This window comes from Epinephelus lanceolatus, chromosome 10 (genome assembly GCF_041903045.1).
Source record: "Epinephelus lanceolatus isolate andai-2023 chromosome 10, ASM4190304v1, whole genome shotgun sequence".
Taxonomy (NCBI): Eukaryota; Metazoa; Chordata; class Actinopteri; order Perciformes; family Serranidae; genus Epinephelus; species Epinephelus lanceolatus.
In genome coordinates, this window is record NC_135743.1 from 27,038,442 (window position 1) to 27,057,715 (window position 19,274).

A 19,274-nucleotide genomic window follows, 5' to 3' on the forward strand; every position below is an offset into this window, starting at 1 on the left:
GTGTGCACTACGTTCCCCATTTACTTAAAGGGAGACTACGCTCAATTACGAAATTCATACATGTCGTTCCTATAGTCTAAGACTGCCCAAAAACATTAGTAATCATGAACAACTCTCTCTCAGATCCAAAGCTAGAGTGCTAAAACTCTGTCTTAGGTCAGGGGTCTGCAGCCTTTACCATCAAAATAGCCATTTTTGGCCAAAAAAAGACCAAAAAAAAAAAAAAAATCTGTCTAGAGCTGCAAAACATATTTGAGCCCTATAATAAAGGTAACATGGGCTTTTAAGTCGGATATAGCCTATAAACATTAGCGACAGATCTAAATGAGCATTTGCTAGTATGTTTTTGCCCAACGTGGCTATTCTGCAGTGGACTATTTGTGATCATTTGGTACTTTGACTTTGCAACATTGCCGTTGAAAGCAAACAAATTTGTTTACGCACTATTAAATTCTCTAGATTCCCTTGAGACTTTTCCCTTTTTAGATATGGAATCCACAGCGAGCCTAGCAAGGAAGACTCAAGCCTACTGTGGCCATCACTAGTGATGTTTTTAGAGGAGAAGGGGCACAAATGTGAAAACATGTTGTTTTTTTAGAGATATTTTTTGGGGGCATTTTGCCTTTTAATGGACAGGACAACTAAGACTGAAAGGGGGAGAGAGAGGGGATGACATGCAGCAAAGAGCCACAGGCTGGATTTGAACCTGGGCTGCTGCGGCAACAGCCTTATATATGGGGTGCCTGCTCTATCCACTAAGCCACCGACGCCCTGGAAACATGTTTAAAACGGTGTACAAGCTACGCTTTTTTACATTTGAAGAATGTAATAATCACTTTAGGCCTACAACAATAAATGAAACTTAAAATGTAAAAATGTAATTAAAAAATTACGGTTATTAATTTCCATATAATTTTCTGTCACAGCTACAGGGAGCCAGAGGAGAGGGGCTGAAGAGCCGCATGTGGTTGGGAGCAGCAGGTTGCTGACCCCTGTCATAGGTAATAAAGTCTGAAACTGCTCCATTGACAGTGAATTGGGAAATATGGTATAGATGACACTGAGAGCACCGAGGGGAATGTTCGAAGTATATGGGAACATTTTCTGTTTCAGAACTGAGAACACTAAAGTGGAATGAAGCTCATTTAGGTACAAAAAGAAAACAAACATTTCTCCCATTCAGTGTCTATGGAGCAGCTCCAGACTTTATACCCTATGACATCACAAGTTTGAGACTTCTGTGGTTTCTGGCTTTGAGAGAGAGTCGCTCATGTTCACAAATATTGATTGACATTTCCCAGGCCATGGAAATCATGTACTGGAATTCTTGATGTGTGGTGTTCCCCTTTATTCATATTAGAATTACACTGGATTTTGTTGCACTAGATGTTTTGCAACATTATTTATTCATCGTCTGTATTCAGTCCAAGTCTATTATAGTTTTATTAGGCACTTTTTGTCAACCTACTGATGTAAATTCAGGTTTGTGTGGCGTAGAAGGAAGTGCAATTTTTTTCGCTATGACTATGCACTGTTCATATAGGATATATCTGGCTCTGATAACCAGCATTATACTCTGTTTTAATATGGACTGACTATCTCACTGCAGATTTGCAAAACCCAAATTTCATATTAAAACATTCAACCTCACTAAAACTGCCTCACATGCCAGAGTGTAGGTGTTTTGATGTCTCTTTTCCTCCTCCAGCTGTCCTCATTTGTATTTTGCTTCCACTGACAGAAAACAAAACAACTTTATTTTTGTCTCCCTTCCTCCGAAATGATGGAAGTAAAACTGCATCAGAGTGATGACTGCCTGGTCTGATCAGCTGCCACTTTTGTGTGCAGCGTGTAATCAGTTATGATCAATGAAAGCATAATGACCCATGATAAGTGGATTATTTTCCTCAGCCAGCAATCAGCATCGATGTGTCCTGGATTCTTTCAGATGATTACAACACATTATTAGGTTCAGTCAACTGATTTATGATTAGTATCCACTTCAGGGCTTCCTTGTGGCCACAGGGACGTTAATCAGCTTCCTAACTTGCTTCACAGGCTTAACCAGCCATAAAAGTAATAGAAGAGGCTTCCGATGTGTCCCCAGCCTACTGGTTATATCTCAGTGATTAGGAACAGTTTATAGCTCTCTCTCAATTAAATACACAGAGAGTCAGCAAAACAGACACGGTAATAAACAGAAGACAACTGTGCTGTTTCCTTTGTTTAACGTGATGGATTAGCTAAGTTGTTCTGGCCTTTGTAAACGCTCTCAGCGGAGACACACACAGTTGCGCCTCCGTGTGAGCGACTGTGTTCGCCACTCAATCGTAATTGAAAGTAGAGCCCTTGTGGCCAGTTTCTCAAGGTGAGACTCGATTAGACCAGACGAGAGAGTCTTTTTTATTAGTTTGATGGATTTACACCAGTGAGCGCGAAGGCTGTGTGTCTGCGACGCAGAGCCTCGGAGGAGCTCCTGCAGGTGTCCTTCACTGCAACATTTGCATTACAGCTTGTGTTCATTTCAAAGGGGGAAGGCTTAAAAGCACACTCACTTAAAGCCTGTGCTTTAGATTACTCTGGGAGTCAGTGGCACTTTAGTGGCAGGTGAGAGCTAAGGGGGAGGCACAGCAGACTTACTGTGGGTATTTATGTCAGGAGCTGGCAGATGAGGCGACCCCAGATGCCCCTTTACTGCAAAATTGTTGCTGTTTTGGTATTTATTTTGCTCAGATCCACACTTCCCAATTGGCAGATAACCACATAGTGATTAGCTTTTGAACAGACTTTTACTCCTTCATGTTGGAGACATTTCATGGCTGAGTCTAAACAAGTTTTTTTGTGTATGAATGACTAGTGCAGTGAACTAGTGCTGCAGCCATAGGTGCAGATTTTGGAGGGGACATATAAGGACAACTCCCCCTCAATATGCAGCCCCAGTAAAAACAGGTGCAGATTACTTTTTCTGGACAAAATTAAAGCCATTTATACCATTAATCGATGCAGAAAAGTCAAAGGTTGGTGCATACAAAATCACCAGAATGCAGGAGATTTTCTGGCGGAGGCCCCTAAACCCCCCGTCTCATATGTGTTGAAATGAAACCTACGCTCTAGGCTGCAACTGCTTATTACTGTCTGAATAACAGTCCGAAACACAAAGATTTTCAATTTGCTATCATAATAGCAGCACTATTGTAATACTGGTAAGGATTCCAGTTAATTTTTTTGCCTTTTTGCTTGAAAAATAACTTGAACAAATAATAAATGATTGAAATTGTTGCTGATTTGTTTGAATGTTTTCTCTTAATTGACATGTCAATTAATGGACCAGGCATTGCAGCTCTTCTACTTTTTGCTTCTCCCGCCCTATTCAGTGTCTTTGCTAGTGGCAAATGTGAAAAAAAAAAGAACCTGAATTATGACTCTATCCATGTACCCATACATTTGCATATTTTCTAGGTTGTTTTCTGCAGTTGGCTCGGATTACATTCTTACTTCCAACAAACCGTACTGCAGTTCACTTGGAAAAGGATCAAGCTCTCCATTTTCAGGCAGTCTGAGTGTAGTGATGTTTAGTCAGAATTGTTTTCGCCTGCCCAAATTAAAAGCTCTAGAAATCGATTGAATTGCTGCTAATGGGTGTAGTGGGAACGTCACCTCCCTTAAGTTTACGTTTGCTTGAAAGACTGATAGAAATATACTGTTTGTTAGTCAGAGAAGAGCCTTCATTTTCGTTTCATTAAGTAAAAAGTGGGAATAATCGTGACACAGAAACATCCTAGCACATCTACCAGTGTTGTACCTTTGGATCACAGCTCTTAGATTTCTGGTGACTTGCGTGTCAGCTACACCATCTAGTTTGTTTGTTTGTTTGTTTGGTTTGAAAACAGCATAAACAGCACTAATCACATCAAATCTTATTCTGATTTGTCCATCTTTCGTACATGCTCCTGAATCAGATACAGGTCTGATTTCTTAGCAATACGACCTCAGTCTGAACAGTCATATCGGAAATCATGTGACTTTTACATCACTCACAGATGAAGAGGCGCCTACAGATACAGTTAAAAGTAGCCCAAGACATCTTAACATTTTAGATAAAATCTGTTTCATTGAAGCCCTTTATATCACAATCCCACCACTCCTGGCTCTGACTCCTAATCCACACACATCTCCATACTGAGGTAGCAGCCATTGCTCCACAGAAGCCATAATTAAAAACATTGTCTCGCTTTTGTTTTCATCCTCCTCCTTGTTTATCATGTGCTTATGAGTTGGCTTCCACTGCACACCAACTTGATTTTAGTGGCCTCCATGTTTACTTCCATACGACAGTGTGCTGCTTGTAATGTCTTTATTATTGTTCTTTTGCACATGTGGGTCAGTTCAGGACCGTAACCAGTTAACACTGGAATCTAATATTGGCCACAGTTAATCAAATAATGTGATCAGTAGTAAAAAAAAACATCACATCTGAGCAAAAAAACAAAATAAAACAAAATTGAGCACTAAAAGCTGATTTGTGATTGGTTGCTTGACACTTTTTTGAAAGTTCTGCACAACATAAATTAAAGAGCAGGGGGACATTGTCAATTTATGCTGCTGCGAAAGGTTTCAGTCATCTCCATGGTAACCAGACACATTTACCCTACACATTTTCATGATCCCAGTCTATAGCAAGCCATGCAGTGTGAACATAGCCGAAGTTTGTTATTAGTTAGACAGAATTCTGCAGTGTTAGAGAAGTGCTATGCTACGAAACAAAAATATGTTTAACATTAAATTAGGTATTATGAATAAATAATACTGTGAAATAATATCAAACATGAGTATTTTTAAATAGCTTATAGATAATTTCATGTAATTTCCACCTCTGTAATAAGAGTTAATGGAGAGAGACAGGAATTGCAGTGTTGAGGATGTAAGACAGGCTCACGCCCCCTTTATGTACGCATTAGCCAGCTGATTCCTCACAGTGAAAGTCGAAGGCACCGGCTTCTCTGCCAAAGTGAGATTTTCTCAGTCATGTCCTGGAAGAGCACAGATAGATGTAGCACTCACTACAGCATGTTCCCCTGGAGGCTCTTTGGTCAATATTGTAGTGATTATGTTGCAATGATTGTTTGTAAATCCTCCCACTCAACGTCTGTTTTCCTCAACCAAGAGACAGTGACTGAGCTCTGCTGCTCCGACTCCCTGCTCTTGTACAGTATACAACTCCCCGTGCGTGCGTGTGTGTGTGTGTGTGTGGTGAGCAATCTGTGCGGCTCTATATCCACATATGTGTGTGTCTATTTTTCACGCGCAGGGGTTCATGCTCGGGTGAATTCGTAAGATTTTCCTCCTTGCGTTTTTGTGTGTGTGTTTTGACAGATGTAGGAAACCAGCCACTTCGTTGAAGTCTGTAATACAGCTCATGAGTCATTCTGCCCGATGAGCCGGTTGTTACAGATGCTCCTCCTGCACGGCGCAGTCTCAGCTGCTGTTTGTGCTCCTTATGGACATAATGCATTAGTAGCTTTCTGGGGCAGACAAGGCAGCCAGTGAAACATTATTGCATTCGGCCAAGTTAGAAAAAATAGGACGGGAAAAACTTAGAGACATTACATTAGTGGGCTGTTGGAGATAAAAAATGGGGTCCCAGTTTCCTCCTCCTTGACTATGACACATGATGTCTTGTTTGTATTTCTGCATTACACCCAGTTAGAGCATAATCCTTGACCTTTATTGCAAAAAGCTGATAAAGGCAATTAACAAATGGATGATTTGTGGTTAATGTATCTTTTTTTGTCCTTATAAAACTGTCAGGATTACCAGAGGGTGATTCTTCATTGATCCCCTTAGGGAAAGTCTAGTTTGCCTTCCTCTACAGAGGTTTAAAGCCCAGTATCTGTTATATACCAGAAGGGAGTCAGTGTTTAGCTGAAGGATGCATCAGTAGGGCGGATGCTTGTTTAAATTGTGGCATAATCTTAGGTTATCCTGTCTAAGGATGATTTCTATGACACATTTGGAAACACACCATATGTACAATCATCTCTCATTTATAGTTGTAACATTTTTGTTATTTTTCTCACTTATTTCGCACCACTGCTCTCTGCACCTGTTACCACTAACAATATGAGAGCTCCTGTGTCCTTTAAACTATTTCAGTCCAATGCAACAGAACAAAGTTATTGCCCACACTTGAGGGAATGCTTTGATAATGATAATATATTCAGTTGTTTTTCCAGGAGCGTTTTTAAGCCTCTGGACAGCCAGCTTGAGTTCCAGCCTCATGTCTGATTCTCACATGCTCATAATTGGTCCAAGGCCTCAGCTGGCTGTGCTTTCAGTAAATTTCGTCATTTTAGTGTTTTGAATACCACAGGTATTTCATTTTCTGATGCAGCCTTGATTTCTTTCGCCTTCTGCTGTTGCAAATATGTGAAATATTCGGGCTGGATTTCACTCAAAGTAGCACCAGCGAGGCATGCACCAGAGGAAAATTAGTTTTGTGTGAATATATGAGAGGCAATATTTGGATTGGTGACGAGTTTAAATTTCATAGAAAAGAAAACAATGTAACCAGCGTAGCACATCATATCATGTCTCATTTGTCTCAATTTGATTTGACATTTTGCAAGCAGAATAGAAAGTTTCTCTGAAAGTAGAGGCTGAGCTCTGACATCCAAAATCTCCCCGAAAAAGTTTCTATTTCTGCCTTACTGACATGAAAGGCGATTTTCATCAGGCACACACACATACACACATCGGCATCCTCACCCTGTCCCGTTATCTTTCTCTCAAATATTCTACTTGCTGCTTATCACTCCCCTGACTCGGCAGCTCCAGCAGCAGCTTATTTGTGTGTGCAGTGAACTGAGGATCCATTAGTGCCAGTGACTGAGCCAGACCTGGGTCAAATATTGACTCGAAATTCTTCTCTCACACTGGAGCTGCTTGACCTGCACTATTTTTTGCTCTGACCACACACTACAATAAAGTACAGCTCCTCTCCAGACGCTTTCAGTGGCAGTTATTAGTGTGGTCGTCACTGTCATTGCGTTTGTGATTGTAGTTAGTTCAATGTGTATATTAGCAAAGCTGGATTACTAACCAAGCAAAGTGCTGCAGGCCCCACACCTTTAGATACCCCCTAAAGCACAATTTAAAGCTTGAGTCATGTCTTGTTAATGGGCCCTATGTCAAAATCTAGTTTTAACCCCTTAATATTGCAGATGATATTATGCCAACATGATGCATATTCTTAAAAAGGGTTGTGTGTAATCAAAGAGACAAAAGTCCTCTGCCCGAGGATCTCAAGGTTTCTACCAGCATGTACGGTGCTAAGAGGTCAGAGATATAGCAGGGAGAGAAGCCATGAAGACAGCAATCAGTAAAATCAAATAAAACCACCCGTGCACAAAAAGAAGGGTGTTCCTACCTGGTAGTTGGAATCTGTCCCAGATTTCCTACTACCAGGTAGGAATCTGTGTCTATATCTGTTCTGTGAAGCACTCATGTCAGTAGCACTGATGATAGTCAAGGACTGAAATGTTTGCTGCTGCGTTTATATTACTTTTTATTATTTTTTGCACTTTGAGGTAGGGACACCCTTCTTTTTGTGCATGTATGTCCAAAATAAATTGACTATTTTTGCATTGATCTTAGCCTGTGGACCTCTTTGTGGCTGTCCAGCCCAGATGCATTGTTGTATGGGTATCTCCTTACCCTAAGGAGGCACAGTTTCACAGCAGAACTAAGACAAAACATACTGGAAGCCGGTGAGGCTGAAACTGGAGTGATGTAATCACGTCTCTTGATTCTGGTTGAAAGCCTGGCAGCTGACCGTCTGAAGTCGATCGATAGATTTTTTGGTTCAAGCATGAAAAGAGGCTGTTGCAGTGATTCAGGTGTAATGAGATGAAGGCCTGTAAAATGGTCTCTGTCACTTTAAATTTATTACAGTGGCCTATAGTCACAGTATTCCAGTATAGAGATACTGGCTGGTTATAGGGACTCTGGGCAAAATGGGTCAGTGTCAGATGTGTGTGGCAGAACTAGGCCTGATAAACCTCTTTTTTTTATAGATCACCTTATGCACCTAAACCCAGAGACAAACAAGAGCTCCACTAGCTTCTTATAGTCGATGGTGCAGTCTACCCTAAATGAGAGGGCTGTTTTATCAGCTGCAGTTGAGAGGTTATATTGGACTTGATTTGATTTCACTCTATTGTCATAAAAATTCAAAACTTTGTCTTACCTATCACATCAAACATTATAAAAAAGTGGATGCTGGGCAACACATGAATCATTCCCTATTACATTCAATGTTTGACCTCAGGTACACTGAAGCTGACAGACTGAGCAACAAAAACATTTCTCAACCTGTTCACTCGAGTCTGTGGGACTCTAAATCTTCTCTGTGACAGCAAAAACTGATAATCTTTAAATGAAATGTGAGAGTGGTCCAACCTATATTTACCAGCCAGAGGCAACATTTGTCTAGTATACAGTTTGGAAGCTTGACTCAAGTGTTTGGACATCTTTCATGGCAATATTTTTAAAAATATATTATTGAATGTGACACATTTTTAGTCTTGCTACATGGTTGCAACAAAGTCCCAGTTTCCTCACAGATATCATTAGATTTAAATTCGGTTGTTGGCATATTTGACCACAATAATGGCTAACAGCAACTTTATAATCATTTCTCTCTGTTGTTATTCATGTTGACATAAAACATGTGACCTTTATCCCCACTGAGGGAAATATTGGCCAGTAATCTATAAACTTTCTGTTGGTCACTTTTGGATCAGTGCACTGGCAGACAGTCACCCATCTCTGGTCGTCGGTCGATACACTGATGAACCTGCACACTGCACATGATATCAGGCCGATGCTTAGCTTTAGCAACGTTTCCTTCCAAACTAAAATCTATGTATAAAGAATCAAAACAACCAATTTATCTGCATTTTACTAGTTTTATTTAATAGTTATATATCTACTGTTTAAGGGACAGAAAAACACATCATCTAAACATCTACACACAACTTACAACTTTAGAATTAAAATAAAAGAGTTTTGTATGATTGATTAGTTTTTTAATGATACATCTCTGTTACACAGTGAACACAATACTTTGCATGCTGCAATCTGTCTTTGTTAAATCATCTGTGTGAAGCGTTGAAAAACGCTGGAAATGATTTCATCCATACACCCTGGAGTCTGTCTCTTTCTGTTAGTAGAGCTAATATTTGACATCCTGCTGCTTTTATGACACATAGATTCAACAAATCACCAACTGGAACATTCATCTGCTGATTTCCTTTGTTTTACAACATTATCAATTACGTTAGTCATTACTTTGCTGTGCTACTTTATGTTCTGAAGGTGGTTTAATGGATCAGAACATGTAAAGTAGGAAAAGCATCTGGAACAAAACAAACATGAACAAGCGCTTGTACATTTAATCTATATACAAATTACAGCCTGAACAGATATGCCTGTGAGTACATGTAACACAGCTGTTTTAGTGATACATTTCATTCCTATAAGTCATTGTAGTCACAAAGTGTGAAGCTTAGAGTCAACACTGTGTGTACAATATTTATCTTTTGCATTCTGCACATGCCTGAACACGGCGGCACGGTGGATCAGTTGTTAGCACTGTTGCCAGGCGTCACCACTCTGTGTGTCAGTATGGATTCTCCCGGGGTACTCTGGTTTCCTCCCACAGGCCAAAGACATGCAGGTTAATTGGTGACTCTTAATTTTCCATAGGTGTCAATGTGAGTGTGAATGATTGTCTGTCTCCATGTGTCAGCCCTGTGATAGTCTGGTGACCTGTCCAGGGTGTACCCCACCTCTCACCCAATGTCAGCTGGGATAGGCTCCAGCCCCCAAACCCCAGCCCCAAGGAGGATAAGCGGCTAGGCAACGTGAATGAATGAACAGGCCTGTTCACATTTACTCACATATTGAGTCTATAACTGATTCATGTCTCCATTACTGACCTTTATGCCAACCATGTCTCTCTGCTCTGCTCGAACAGGCTTTTCATCCTGTTAAATGTCAAAATTACTGCCTTGACAAAATAGAAGAATAATTCATTGACTGTTTCTCAAAGCAGCTTAAATGTACAGGTCAACCAAAAATAAAAAAAATAGTGCTATTTATCAGTGTAAATTACTTCAGTGTGAGTTGTCGAGTGTTGGAGATATCGGCCGTAGAGATGTCTACCCTCTGTTGAAATAAAGGAACTAGATGGCACTCAGCTTGTGGTGCTCAAAGTGCCAGAAAGATACACTTAAAAAACTCACATTGTCAGTGCTAGGTGAGCTTCCTTCTGCATGGTGAAACAGTTGACAGGTGTAGTTCAGCAGAAAGAAATAGTTCCTACATGAAACTGCTCCCAACAAGGTCTGAGGATTGTCTTGAGTAACTAGGTCATGATTTCTGGAAGGAGACATTGCTGCTGACTATTTTTTTGGCAGTTTGAGCACCACAAGTCAAGTGCCATCTAGTTCCATTATATTGGTGAGAAGGCAGACATTTCTACAGCCGATATCTCCGACACTCGGCAACTCACACCAAAACAATCTAGACTGATATAGCGCTACAGGTAAGAGGAAAAATATGTACTTTGGATTTTGGGGTGAACTGTCTCGTTTCTGGGTCACTGATTGCAGCTAAGTTTGATTCTACTTTCCTCTGTCTTGTCTCTTCCTCTCTTCAGGCTGGCAGGTTATGTGGAGGCCTTGGCGTATCGGCTGGGAATGCAGATTCCTGACTTGAGCCCAAAACAGGCTGACATGTGGCAGACCAGAGTCAGCTCTCACTCGGTTGGTATCAACACACTTCACTACAACCCACAACTTTGCTCTGCGCCTCTGTCACTCCTATAGTACAACAGTAACTAAATGCTCGTCTGGATTTTTAATGTGCGAGTGTGAAAGACAGACAAAAGCCCATCAGACTAATAAACACTCAACATAAACTCAGAGTGGATAATAATGAACTTGCTTCAAAGAGCATTCGGGGGATTCGTTGTGTAATGCATCGTAAACACTGGTCAGGGGTTTGTACGGCGACAATAGAAACACAAGTCTCTGTGATGTGCCCCTTCAATCACTCTTTAACCGGGCGAGGAAATTAGACCTGAATGATTCTTAATACACTGTGACTGCTGGAGTGTGAAATGTAATTAGCTGTAATTAGGTCGAGTGATTAAACTAGCACTGAAAGGCTCTTTGCCGATTGTGAAAGGTCAAGGAAATCGTCCTGGCATGTGCGGCAGTACCTGTGGTGTTTTTTTGCAAGCATGTATATAGAATATATATCTGAATTTAGCCCAAACTCAGTCATAACAAAATAATACAACAACAAAAGGACAGTTTGGGTAAAACATTTGCTTGTAAGTCAAATGTAAGAGGCTTATGTACTGCAAACGACAGATCTGTAAAGCTGAACTTTGTGTGTGGATTATTTAAAACCCATTTTCTGAAAATGTATCCTGTCACTACTATTCTTACTTTATTTCCCTCCGTGCAGGGTAAAGCCATCGGTGTTGGCATCGGCTGCATCCTGGGCATGTTTCCTCTCATGTTCTTCAAGGACGACGACGACAAGAAAGAGGGCCAGACGGAAGCGGAGGAGAAGACGCAACCCCCGCCCGCTTCAAAAGAGAGTGGCAAAAACTGAAACTTTCATCTCGCCTGAAACAAATACTATTTGGAATCCATTAGAATACTTATAACTGGGACTGTCTGGCGGACTGGAGTGTATGGAAAATGTCATTCAACCTGTTACAGTCTAATCCCCGGCTACTTTACTTTGCAAGGCCCCAGTCAAACTATCAAAGGTATTCTGAAGAGGATTTTAGATATTATTTGATTGTTGACTTTGAACCTAAGCACAGGGACCGGACCATCTCTTGAAGAGACAAGAAATGGTCGATTCATTGGACTGCTGCTACTCCAACTTATCGCACCGTAACCTCAACTTGTCTTGACTGACCGACACGGGCTGAAACTCATTTATCTAAACCACACTGAAGTGGCCTCTTTCTCTGTTGAATATATAAACCTCTGACTCTAGATGGTTAGGTAAGGGTGGTTGAAGATTTGAGGGCTCCTGAAAATATCACTAAGTTTGTTACCAATGCAAGAAAAAAATACTTTCGGAGATCATTCAGAAAAAAATATCGTACATGACATTTTGATTTCAAAGGTTTCTTGTTCGTTGTAAGAACTCCTCATAGAGAAAGACTGAACAAAGAGGCATGTCAATGTTTCGTTTGAGCAGTGTTAAAGTAATTCCTAATCAGTTTTTTGAGGGGCGATGACGAGCCAAGGAATGAGGGTAACCTTTGCATATAAAGATGCGCCCTTCCATATCAAGTATCTTTAGTTTTACAAGCATGTCTGCCTTTTGATGATGTCTTAAAGTCATTCACACTCCATGACAACCAGTGAGCTGCTTTTACCAAGAATGCAGGCGGTTAAATGTTACACCTGCTTCTTTACTTCTTAAGATTTTTATGTTTTTTTTGTTGGTAATGACCTTTTTCATGATCACATGAAGCAGTAACATGCACCAAATGTCTCCCATGTACACTGAATGTAACAAACAAGTTGCAGTTCAGTGAAATCTAACCTTTTAAAAAGCAGTTTGTTACTTTCCTCTGTGGAGTTGTGCAGGAAGGGGAGAAATACAGAGTGGCAGAGGGAGGACAGGATAGAGAGTAGCTGTGGCAGAAAGATAAGAAATGCCAACACTGAACCACCTGAGACCTCTGTCCCATTTGCACTGACCCTCTGGCTCAAATACCACATGATTTATCTGCTTTACCAACCTGCAGCTGAACTACAACACTCCTCTACCATGCATGGTGAGCTAGGATCAGGGGCCGGTTGCACAAAATACCTTAAGTTAAGATTTTCCTTTAAAGTCCGAATTAAGGCTCCATTAAAATAAAATCTCCTTAGATGTATGCTGTGCAGGATTCTCAGTTACTGTTTGTGCACGTGCTTGCCAGCAAAATTAAAAGCCAGCCTCAGATTCCCTCTCGTTTGGCGTTTTGCCTCTATATTTGTATTTCTCTGGCGCGGTGTCTCTTCAATGCCTGCTGCTCATGATCTGGCACCTGGTTACTACCTTTTTATACAGCCCTGAGCTCACCTGCTGTGGGGGTACACACCCATAAATGTCCCAAACACAGGAAATAAGAAAATACAGGCACAGAGCAGAATCTCTGCAGATAAATACACCACACACTTGTAGTGGGATGTAAGTGATAATTGAGAGGGATTACTTCTGTATGAGTGTAGCATTTAAGGTTTTCTACTTGTCTTGGCCTTATACTTAAGGGATCCCTAAACCGTTGCACAGAAGACCTTTGCAACCCAAGTTAAGTTAAAAAACAACTTGAGGTACCTCTGACTTTATGTTAACTGCAACATGGCCGAGTTTATGGCAATAAATGAAAGAAATAAAGGCACCCTGAAAAGAGTGTTCGGCCCAATGGATAAGCTTTACCTTTTACATTATAGATTCGATTGAATTAATGTTTAATGCAATGTCCTACCCCACAATTGTTGTTATCTGTTATTTGGGGATTAGATTTAATTTTTAGTATGTGCTGTCTATTAGAGTTGAGCCGAATACTTGGACGAAACAAGTTTTCCATACAGATAGTGCTAATTCTTTTCAAGAGTATCTACTGAGTAAAATGTGTTAATGTCAGTGCTCGTGATGAATGAAAATCCTCATTTGGGAAACTGTGTTCTCCTACTCTCTCTTAGTCTTGTGATCAGAAATAATCTGAAGTTCAATCCTGAGATTGTTCTGTAATAATATATTTTTATGATAAATAATAAATATAGCAACTTCTGATCAACCCAAACCAGTTTCAGACATAAGATGAAAACTTCTGGGTAGGTCCCACCCATTTCCAATTTAAGTCCCACTCACTCAGTATAAACTCCACCTGTTCTGAGTACAGATACAGATGCAGATAATTTATTTGGTTGAACAGATACAGATACAGATCATGGCATACCAGCTCATCCCTTTTGATATATTCTTCCAGAAGTACAAGCTTTTCCTCCACTGACCAATTTGGTTTTCTTGACTTTTCTTCTGACGTTTTTCGAACTATCTATAGGCCAACTTTGTGAAGCAATAACAGGTATCACAAGCATGAGTGCAGGCAAATAAACACTTAATGCAAACTTTTACTGTTGTAAAATCGCTTTCAGTGTAGTAAATGCCTTGTTTTCCTTAACTGAGGAAACCTATTAAGGGATTCTGTGCAACATGCTTAAGTGAGTCCCTCAGCTAAGGAGAAATTAAGCCTTAAGGAGAAAATTGAAGGTGTTTTGTGCAAACGGTCCCTCTAGTCCAGTTTCTAAGATAAAGCCATGCAAGGGCAGCCTGGAAATACTCAGCTGCAGCCCAGTGGATAGTTTCAGTTTGACTTCACAGTGCATGAGATGGTTGGGAACCTGTTTCCATTCTGTGAAAATGCTGTTACTGCTTTTTAGTACAAAGGCACAACTGTATTTTTTGCAAGCTTTCCCTGTAGTTATATTATATTGTCTCTGCTCTGCTGCCCTCTGCTGGCTGAAGTTCAGACAAAGCTGCTGGTTTCTCTCAGTGAAGTTTGGGTGACATGCTGCCACACATTTATGTTATAGATCATCATGTGTTTTCCTGTTTAGTATTCAAGCCCCTTGATGTCTAGCCACAAAGTTTCTCTGGCTGTAATTGATCACTTTATCACTTTAATTATTGCTTTTAATCATTGCTCTTATTTTGTAATGCAAATTAGGCAATCTGCAGCATCAGCCATGAAGGCAGAGAGGATTAGTATTGGGCGATGAGACACTACCATCAATCCAAGTCTTAATTCATCTGTCACTGATTTACAGTTTATCTTTTGAAGAGCTGTTTTTGTCACCTGCACGGCACGGGTTGGTCATCTCATCAGCAGAACTGAAGACTGTTGTGTATGGCGTCCAATCTGTTTAGAAGTGAAAGGAAGCAGCCACGTGTCACTGAATCGAACCTCCTCCCAGAAAATGTATTTATTTTTGTTATGATATTCAGACTTGTATTCATGTATGTTCTCACTGTATATTCTCTTGATCCCAAATGACGTTGAGTATAAGAATAGAAAATATTTGTCAGCACAAAAACACCTTTGTTAGTATATTTTCGACAGGATCGCTCCATGTTACAGTCCATAACTAAAGTTGCTGAACATGCTCTGAAGACTTACCCTGTAAAGTAGTTATTTATTATGTGGGTAACAGTAATCCTTAACAGTGATGAAAATGAAAAAAAGAAATGAAGATATTTATGTAGTTAGGATTTTTGATCTGATTGCCTGATTTCCACCTTGCATGCACTGCTAATAAAAAAACCTATTGTACATGTTTACTGTGTAAGAATCATAAAAAAAGGAAACAAAACTTGAGTAACTTAACATGCAAAAGACCAGACTATTAACTGCTGTGATAAAAACATATATTTTATGGCTGTCTAAACAAGCACAAGAAATCTGTTTCCCTTTTTGACAGCCAGTTATGAACAGTTCACCATGGGAGTGTCTGTTTTGGATTGCCTTGCAGAGGCTTTACAGATTGGTAACAGGGCCCTCTGCTGGGATGTAAACTTGCAATTGCAGCATGGAGATTTGGATGGTGTGCGGATCCTGAGGTGCAGAATTTGATGAGAAAACTCTGCTCCATGGGCAAAATGTGATGGCAGTAATAGTTTCCAGCAACAGTAGCAATTTGCCTTCCTGCATTGGATCATTAAATTGCCAGTGCAGTGCTTTAAGATTCTCTTGTGCAGAGTCAGTCACGGTGTCAAAATACTGTAATACTGGGGCCATTATCTTTTTCCAGGATTCACTTTGCACTGCATCACTTAGCCTGGGTTTCCTGGAGGAAACAAAATATTCACAGAAGCTCAGAGCTGAAACATTATCTTGAAGAGGTTAAATTTAATATTTAAAAACAGATGGAATGTTAAATCAAAGATGACTGAAAAACAACTTATTTTTCATGGGCTTCCTCCTCAGTGTGTGACAAACAGTATGTTCCAGGTGGTGAGTGCATACTTAAAGACCTTATTTTATATCTGCAGATATATTTGTGCACTGTAAGCTGGTAGCTTGTGTTTATTCAGTTAAAAGTTTTGGAGTTCTTTTCCTTTTAGTGTTTGTATGGACCTGCTTTGGTTTCAGAAGATCAGGAGGCATTTCAGTCTGCAGTATGTCAACACTACTGTCCTACAGTTTATAGAACATTGTCCCACATTTGGAGACCACGTTGCCCATCTTATTTAACACAATTTGTTTCATGTGTTTTCTGATCATCCGAAATAACTCCTTAAACAACTATCAGTTCTGGAGCATTTATAGAGCAATGAACAGCTGCTGGTGCTTAAAATCCTCTAAAGCGTCAACTTTCCCAGAAGTCAGAAACACAGCCTTGATTTTAACCCTTTGAAACCAGAGCTAATTGATTTCTTTAAAACCATGGAAAGAAGGCAAAGCGCATCTTAATAAGAAATGGCCTAAACATGAGCATGATTACAAGTTACACAAAAAAAGTGAAAATTAGCACAAAAAAGTAAAACACCTGAAAATACCTGAAAAGGGACTAAAATAAAAATTATAATATAATTATAATTATAATAATTATAGATAAACATTGATTTTTTGGGGGCTTTTTTAAGTTTTACTTTATTTTATTTTACTCTCTCTCTCTCTCTGCTAATGTCTTGACACCTTTTAATAATTCCTTGCAATTTGCAGGATATTTTCTGCCAAATTTCTGATTGCCTTTTTTAAAGAAATCAAACCAATTAGCTCAGGTTTACAAAAATACTCATGAAAGATGTCTGAAAGCAGCACATGAAAAGTGGAGTTGCTCCAGGTTTCAGGAGGTTAAATGTGCCATGATGGGATTTGAGTTTACCAACTGGGCTGGTGTCAAAGCCTGAAAGTGGCACAGTTCTTTCAGTTCTAATTCAAGTTAAAAACTTACACATTATAAATTTACTAAACTTCAACACACTCACACAGATTTGGTCTGTTCTCCACTGCACACACACAGTAATATCTCTCCTTCTATCCATCAGGGTAAATCAGCTTAAAAGAAATGAGATCAAATCTGTATAACATGGACAAAAACATGTTGTCTTCACGAGTGTCTCTGCAGCCTGTCATCTTTAGTGTGACAATGTGGACAACTTTATTTTGTGACATAATCCATGGTGCTTAGAAGTTATTATTTTCAGGCAGAGCTAATGCATTTTACATTGTTTTGTTATATAAGGTATAGGTATAACATCTGTACATATGTAAGAAGAGGAGGGGTATTAAAATGATTATTATGTAGGATAAATATAATGTAAAGAAAAATATGGAGTAGAGAATAAGAGTCTGTTTCTGTGTGATTTTTTTTTTAATTTAATTTTATCTACTTTGATTAAACAGTATCACCTGGCAGGAAACATCTGGCCTGCTGCGGACTTTCCCATCATGTAATGCATTTTAGTTTATGGCAAATGTAATATTAGCTTTTTAAACGGATTTGTTTGTTAATTTGTTTATGTGTAAGTTTGATTCAGAGTCATAAAAGCTGATCTTTAACTCAAATAAATGCTTGAACAACAAGAGGCAGATGAGAGATTCTGCACATCTGTATTGAACACTGTGTGTCTTTAATTTAGCACACTGGATGTATTAGTTTTTAATTGAACACATTTGATGTCTGATTGTTTCTGGTGAAAGCAAAATGTTTCATATCCAGCTCTCTCTGGAGATTTGGGTTTGCTCAGTCTGAAGTTAGTCAGAGATGCAGTGAATCAGGTGAAGTCACCAAACTCGACACACACACACACACACACACACACACACACACACACACACACACACACACACACACACACAGAGTCCTGAGAGGAGGTCTAATCAGGCAGATAAAGTGAGAACACCTGTGGGGATGGGGATGCTCTGTGCAGCTTCCAGTATCATGAATTAGGTTTTAATTTATGTCCCACAAATTTCACAGAGTTCTGTCTCACTGAATTAGCATTTTTATACCAAGACAACATTTATATTGGCTGCTGATATTAGTTTGCTCGAGGCAGATTAAAATGCTGGCTCTCAATCTTGCTGTGGGCTCATTAACTTCCTAGATTTAAGCTTATTTGATATTCACATCAGTCATTCTGCTGGTTCTTTGTTAAACGTTCAAAGTAACCTGTGGGGGTTGTTTTTTGGAAAACTGAACTACATTTATATGACGGATTCATAACACGCTACCTGATTAATACTGTGTCACTTCCTGTTTAAGGCATCTTGATATCATGGAATTTTACTTTTACTGAAGGTGTCACAAAGATTAGATCAGTCATATGTGTATATACCACTGGACAATTGTCTCTTAAAATACTGAAAGCACACAATAACAGTACACATACTATGAGACAATATATGAGACAATCTGCTGGTACTTGATATAAAATGTATGTTAAGATATGGGAGAATATTGTGCGTAGGCTGTAGTCTTTCATTTTAACCAATATGAATATTAACTTGCATTTTAATACTAGACACACACAATGCCTGTGAGGCATTTTGATAATATGCATATGTTATCACCATTTGTCTCTATAATTACAATTCACAGCAGCGACTGCAGTGATATATAGAAACACCTTTCACAGAGATGATAAGTAGTAAATACAAACTGAATGTAGAAGCATATTACAAGGAACAACAACACAAGCACAAATTTGGTTATTATGGTTGCAAACAATGGATGAAAGAATGTCTTTTATTATTGTATTAAGCAGTGAAAGTGATATTGTTTATTTTACTAAGAGTAGGAATCCAATCTTAACAAAATGGCATAACATGGTATATTTAACCTGCTTTGCCCAGGGGACACTTCTGCAAAATGATGGAAGGCCAAGGGCCAGTTATTGAACAAATATTAATAACTGATATATTAAGAATTGGCCGGGACCCCTGTCAGGAGTTTCAAGGGACCGTCCCCTGACAAGCTGTAGAAAATGGTTGGTGCAACATCTGGAGTCCCTTCATGTGTTATCTAGAGAGTACTGACTTAACCCACGTGTTGGAAGTATACAGGGATAAGCTTTTTCTTCTTGTAAATTGTTGTCAAAACTTGAACATTAATATAACATGTATTTAAACTGAAATGTATTGTACAGCACTAACATGATCCTCAACCTGTAATTTATGATCC

General features: G+C 39.5%; 1 protein-coding gene across 1 annotated transcript in view; it reads left to right on the forward strand.

Annotated features, from left to right (window-relative positions):
* LOC117265260 (transmembrane protein 65-like) overlaps positions 1 to 12,158 on the forward strand; it is a 58,029-nt gene extending 45,871 nt beyond the window's left edge. Inside the window, exons 7-8 of the mRNA XM_033639650.2 lie at positions 10,721 to 10,826; positions 11,536 to 12,158. Of these exons, the coding sequence (XP_033495541.1) occupies positions 10,721 to 10,826; positions 11,536 to 11,685 (256 nt within the window). The 3' untranslated portion in view covers positions 11,686 to 12,158. The remainder of the gene's footprint in view (positions 1 to 10,720; positions 10,827 to 11,535) is intronic.
* The last annotated feature ends 7,116 nt before the right edge of the window (positions 12,159 to 19,274 follow it).